At 48.5% G+C, this 6,550-nt stretch overlaps 1 protein-coding gene across 4 annotated transcripts in view; it reads right to left on the bottom strand.

The window, feature by feature from the left end:
- The window catches only part of LOC122374702 (ATP-sensitive inward rectifier potassium channel 11-like), a 61,661-nt gene extending 55,775 nt beyond the window's left edge, over nt 1-5,886 (bottom strand). For 2 of the 4 annotated variants that reach the window (XM_043353620.1, XM_043353618.1), the window contains exon 1: nt 4,973-5,876. In XM_043353620.1, the coding sequence (XP_043209555.1) occupies nt 4,973-5,322 (350 nt within the window). In that variant the 5' untranslated portion in view covers nt 5,323-5,876. Of the gene's footprint in view, nt 1-4,972 lie in introns of all 4 variants that reach the window. The other 2 variants (XM_043353621.1, XM_043353619.1) reach the window with 2 other exon arrangements.
- Nucleotides 5,887-6,550: the final 664 nt, after the last annotated feature.

Here is a 6,550-nt window from a genome sequence, read left to right on the forward strand (position 1 = left end):
GGGGGGGCTGTCGTCAGGTCCAGCAGGTTTCCAGACAGATAGCCCTGCAGCAGGGCGACAGTGGAAAGTTCCATGCTGATCCAGCCGGACGGACGCGGGAGAGGGCATGTAGGGGAGGGGGGAGTGGTGGTGCAGGACACGAGAGGACCAGACCGTGCAGCGGCCGCAGTAAAACATACATGAGGGAGGCGGTGTCACGACTTCAGAGACAGCCTCCTCTCGAGGGGAATTCAGGGAAATGCTTGTCTCTGCGATGACTGAAGAGAGCACTGGATTGTATCATTCAAATAATTAAGAATTATGCCCCAGAGTGTTTATGCATGATGCACCACTTCTGAGCACATATACATTAGATTATACAACCACAACCCCATGTCTGTGAGATCATCAATTAGGTTTAGTCTGAACAATGTGCGATTTCCTACACAATCATTTCACCTCGCGCAGAAGCTCGCTTCCCATGATCAGCCATTATCTGTTATCGAAACGACGAACTGAAACGGCATCAAAGTCCGACCCGATTAACTACTGAACGTAAATAATGTTTCATAATGCCCCGCTGTGTGTTCATATGTCGCAGTGCCAAGTTAACAGTTATACAACGCCGAGAACCAGTGTTAGTGAAACCATGTCAAACGGTTTGTTTATCGTTGATAATATTGCCAAGTCGGCTTATGAGCAGAAGAGGAGAGCATGGCTTTAGATAGGCCGCCAAAACCGGACCACCAGTCACCCCTAAATCATGTGTTGCATGCTTTGGACATCAATGAGGATGAAATACTCGTAGATCTGCCCAAGATCATATGTGGAGATCTACCAGCGTACTAAATAGTAGCTGCCAAGACACCAGCACGATCGTTTTTGGATGACTTGGGCTAAGAACGCGCCGGTTTTACGGTCCGTTGTGTCCATGCACACATGACACAACACGCAAAAACTGTCCACAGTCTCGCAGCCTTGACATAGTGACCATGACTTAAAACAGTTGTCCAGTCTACCTAGGAGACCATGACCGGAAAACAAACCGATACACGAGACTGACCTTCAAGAAATCGATTCGTCTTTCAGAACTCGGCGACATTCAACCAACTAGACGACAAAACAAACTTAAAACTTGAACTTCCCCAGGTGAACACACTTTATCAGTGACCTTAACCTTGACTACGAGACCTAGCCAACACAACTGACGTCATAATCCAACAGTGACGTCACACGTATGCATTCGGTAGCGGAAGAACAACTAATCCTATACGCGGAGTCAGAAAACATCTCGGTAAAGGTCTGAACCTTGGCCCAGATAGTTCCGTTGACTTGTACGCGCCGAGAATGATTTGCAATCTCCAAATATGCCGTCGTGGCTTATCGCGTGTGTTCTTATCCAACCACCACGGGCACGGAGTGTCTGACGTGGACAGTACGGCGAAACGTCACTGCACGTGCGAAACGCATGAAACTAGGCGGAACACTGATTCAAACTCGGCTGCGTGGAGATTGTTGGTACACGGAAATTAGAACGTTCATATGTCAGACTGACCGTGCAATTTTCTCCGCCGAGAGAGTTTCGCTGTAAGAGCGATCGAAGTGATAAAATGTCATGATTATCGTGCACTTGTGCAGCTAATGGAAGAAAATGTTCAAAGGTTATTTATTCGTGTTTTGAGCAAAAACATTCATTAAAAAGGACGCTTCGGAGTGATCATAGAGCGTTTAGTACAAGATCCAAAACAATTATTCAGGCAAGTACGCCCGAAACCATGAAAATAGTCTAAGGAGTTGGATGCGTATATGTCAGTTTTTACAATCATCCGAGTTTGACAATTCAAGTTTCTCGGCACACAATCTAAGCTCAACGAATTGTGAGGTAATGCATAAGACGTACATGAATTGAGGCTGCTTCACCGTTAGATAAGTGGCCGGTCCTTGTAGTTACACAACATATGACCATCTCTCGTTAGGATAACCGGTCGTCTCATTTCACAGACCGGCTACACGCAGTAATCCCGAGTCTAATTAATGCGCATTAATGAGCTGACCTGTCACGACCAATAACGTGGGCTGCCACACCTGGTATCCGTAATCTGCCACTACCGACACATCAGGATGACCTAACAATTAACATGTCACACCACATCAGCATCACAACTGATACGGTGTGCTGAAGAACTGGCGCACAATTTGATAAACTTCCAACAACACTTATGTGATGTGCGCCTGCCTAGCATACTGGGATACTGATTACTGAACTTACCTGTTTCTTTTTGACGTTGACAATCTGATGTTGACGTATAACCCACGTAATATTAAGCTCATGACGCTGCATATGATGGGCTACCTCTGTTTTAGTTACGTGTTATTTCACGGCAGCCTGAACTCATGAGTTCAGGCGGGTTCAGGCTGCAGCCTACGGATGACTTGCTCCCAGCATCCGTTAAACGAAGGCAAAGTCACGTTTCCCAGAAAATAATTTACATAAATGCATTTGAAACTGATCGATCACAGCGCTCCACAGAAGTTGGCTTTAAAATCGTACTGGGATGCCAAGAAGTGGGGGTTAGATATAGCGGGTGACGGGTGATAGATTCTGTCGCCAATGCGTGTTGGTTTCTAGCGGAATGATGTTTTAAATTGAGAAGGATGTTTTGCGCTCTGCATCAGACCATCAGTCTGCGACGTAATTTCATTTTGAAGTTAATAAAAAAAAATTGTACCGCACCATCCATACGTAAAACATGTGTAAATTTTGAAAATAGTTGAAACGATTTTTTCCTCTCAGTTTTAGACAAACACGATGTCGACCCTTCTACAGGGTGATCGAAAAAAAGTGTCACCCCTAATTTAAAAGCCATATAACTCGCGATTGGTTGGTCGTACGACTTTGCGCCAGGCAGCATTGGAAAGAGCATACAATTTCCTTTCGAATGGATGTAAATATGCATGGTTTATGCTGCAAACGAAGATGTAGCTATTCAAAAAGTATGTTAAGGACACAATTTGGCGTGTTCAAAAGTTTGGTTGTGCAAATTTGTACTTTTGACAGAGTTTTTGATCTGACAGCTCACGTGACAGCTCACGTGAGCATTTTTCTTAACTGTTCCATGGTTACCGCTGCATAAAATTGATAATCCGGTAGTGCAGGCTGTCGCAATGTTTCGCTAGTACCGGCGAATTTGTGAATAATGAGGCCGCATGTTTGCAAGGAAGATCTGATAAGGTCTTCCTTGTCTAAGGTCAGCTGAGAAACGAGTCTAAAGTCAGCTAAGAAACAGTCTGCAGTGAACAACATACACTCAATGTGTAATGTGTAAGGTGTGTGTCATGTTGAGTTACGATACTCATTGTTCTCGTTCAGCGGTGTCCGATCCCGTTCGGTGAATTTCGTTTCACGTGAAAGCCGCACATTGACTGGTTTTTCAGCCCATGGGAACATGATTTGGAATAGAAAACAATCATGAATACATTCAATTGAAAAGAAATTGCCTGCTCTTTCCGATGCTGCCTGGCGCGAAGTCATCCGACCTACCAGTCGCGAGTTATGTAGATTTTATGTTAGGGGTGACACTTTTTTCGATCACCCTGTATAAAGGAAAACAACACCAACACAAACTGAACTTGATTACCCGGCCATTCCTTAGGCTACACTACCAGGTTTTTTTTTAAGCAATTACTACAAAAACCGATCCATATCTGTTTCGCTCACGGGGTGTGACGGGCCGTCGTTAGATTCCTGTACCGTGACGGTCTGCCAACCGCCAATAGAGGTCACCCGACAAACAACCGTTCAAGGAAACCGACCGAGGTCATTTCCTGAACGGCCGACGGTCCGACTCACCGGCCGCGTCAGATATGCCGCAAAGGGTGACATATTTGGCGCGGCTCCGGGAAATGCCATAGATACCATCACGAAGGGGAGAGGAAAAACCGTGCCAAGATGTTGCCGATTTGGTCAGAGGTGACAATGATGTGGCCCAGTGATGAAATCGGTGAAACAAAATCTTTGAAAGAATGTGATTCTGCGTGAATCATTTTTGCTGACAACAATTTTGTGAGCAAATTGTTATGGATTTCTTTGGGACATAGGTACCTACGGGACAGAGACTCTCAGGCGTTACTTGTGTGTGCATTGCTGTACAAAACCACAATTACAAACACAGGACACTGCAGGCACTCGCAAAAAGGTAAGAAGTATAGGTATTTACCAGCATCAAACAACACACTCAAGCGTCGGGCAAATAGGTACCTACGTACACACACGCATATATACCACCACCATCCACCGCCAACCACCAACCATTTCCACCATCCACCAAAACCACCTCCGATTCCACCACCGTCCACCACAGTCGTCCACAGTCCACAGAGACATTCAAAACAATCCACCGTACGTCACCCATCATCCACCACCGACTCCACCTGACGTCACGGTGTTATCCACACAAACAATTCTCCCACAGAACCACAGTGGAAAGCCGACCGGTCCACCGGCCCACCGTAACCCACAGTCGGCTGCACAACAGCGGCCGTCACCCACCAGGACCCACCCCCTCCCCACTCCACCCCCAGGTGTGCCTGTCACTGACCGGTACGACCGTCCACTGACCGCTGACCCGTCTATACCGACCGGTCAGGGGCAAGGGATCGGTCAGGGGGACAGCAACGGTCAGCACAATCATCCAATGCATTATGGCATGATTTAGGATAGACACAAGGTAGGAGACGAGAGGAGTGGCTAGAACAACACAAATCAATACTTTCCAGGGGTTGGTTATTCGGATAGGTAGGAACAGTCAAAGCAATGTTTTTTTTCTGGCTTCTGTTTTTACAACAAAAACTATGGAGGTTTACCATTAAGCCAATGGATTGCCGGAATTGACCGACCAATTGGTTCGCTGAGGGCACAAGATTTTCCCACACTCAATTCTCCCCCTACCTCTCCCGCTCTCCCTCCCCCTCCCCCTCTCCCGCTCTTCCTCACCTGATGATGGGCACTCCTCCGGCGCTGTCGTAGCCGCCGACCGTGTGCTGATAGGTGGCTCCATTACTCCCCGACGATAGCGACAGACCCGAGAACGGCACGTGGCGAATACCGCTGCCGCCGAAAGTGACCGGCTGCAGCGCCTGCTCGGTGGCAGAGGAGGCCTTCTTCTGTGTGAGCCGCAGCGGGAGAGAGTCGGAGAGCGGCTGGGCAGAGCGCGGGAGCAGCGCCTGGCCCGGCCACACCGGGGTCAGCTCGTCACAGTCCGAGTCCATGGGGCGCGGAGTGACAGAGCGGAGAGAGCACTCGGAGGAGGGAGAGGCGGGAGAGAGCAGGGAGGCGCGGGGCATCGCCTGACGGGGAGAGAGGGTGGGAGCAGGGAGAGAGCGTGGGGGAGGAGCAGGGAGAGAGCGCAGGGGAGCAGGAAGAGAGCGGTGGGAGATACCAATCAACAGGTATGGAGACTGGAATGTTTCGCTACCCTGGGATATGACCTCACGGGCTACGTCAACAGGTCAGAAATATGACGCGACCATGGAGCACAGGAAACCGACGTGTTACGTGCCAGGATACACCGGATTCCGAACGGACACCTGGCGTTTCCAGTCGAGTCCGCTCAGGATGACGGCAGGTCTCTCTCTCCGACCCGTCACAGATTTTGGACAATGTTGACACCTCGAGAGTCCGGTTACTGCACACCTGTCTATGACCTCACAAACCGGCCCTGGGTCAAACGGTGACCTCGCTTCACCAATGACACCACTCAGTTCCACACCAGTCCCCACAGCACCAACTGGACACCAGCTGTAGGTACACCACTGGTTCACCTCAGGACTGGCTACTACGTCCCGGAGTTCACTGTCGGACGGAGCGGAGCAGCACACTCCCCCTCTGTGGTTCGTGGGTGACTGAGCGGCCTGGCCCAGCGGCAGCGGGCCCGCAGAGCCCGGCCGGGTGACGTCACCATGTCACGTCATACGCGGATGATGTCACAGCCGGTCAGAGCAAGCCGGTTGAATACATGATTTAAATTAGGATGATTACCGGCCCGATCATTGAGAAGGAAATTGGGGAAATATTGCAATTTTATACTCCTTATAAAAGTCAGTCTCGTTATTCATAGAGGCACAACCAATTTACTACCTTCCGTTGTAAAAGGCTGGGTTTCCAGTTTTTCTTTTCGTGTGGTTGTCGGGTGAACCGATTCCGAATACCTAATAAATAGATAGCAAACTTTGGATGACCTGCCAAGCAAGTTGAACTGATCATACGTAATTCCGAAACTGAAAGGCAGATGATCATGGCGGACATTGGACACTCACAAACGTAGTACTACGTTTGTGGCGCCAATAGCTACTACGTAGTAGCCATTGCCAATGACGTGTAAAAGTAGGCCTAAACGCAAAAAGTCCAACGTAAAATGTACACGGTAAACGCCTACTAAAACGGTTTGACTTTAGACGATCTTCGGAGCCTTTGGTTTACGCTTGACTTTAGAAAATCATACAGCCGGTTCGAAAAGGAAGAGACTTGGATGATTATTGATTATTATGTAATTACATACATACAACCTACCTA

Source organism: Amphibalanus amphitrite, unplaced genomic scaffold, assembly GCF_019059575.1.
Source record: "Amphibalanus amphitrite isolate SeventyFive unplaced genomic scaffold, NRLGWU_Aamphi_draft 001697F_arrow, whole genome shotgun sequence".
NCBI classification, from domain to species: domain Eukaryota; kingdom Metazoa; phylum Arthropoda; class Thecostraca; order Balanomorpha; family Balanidae; genus Amphibalanus; species Amphibalanus amphitrite.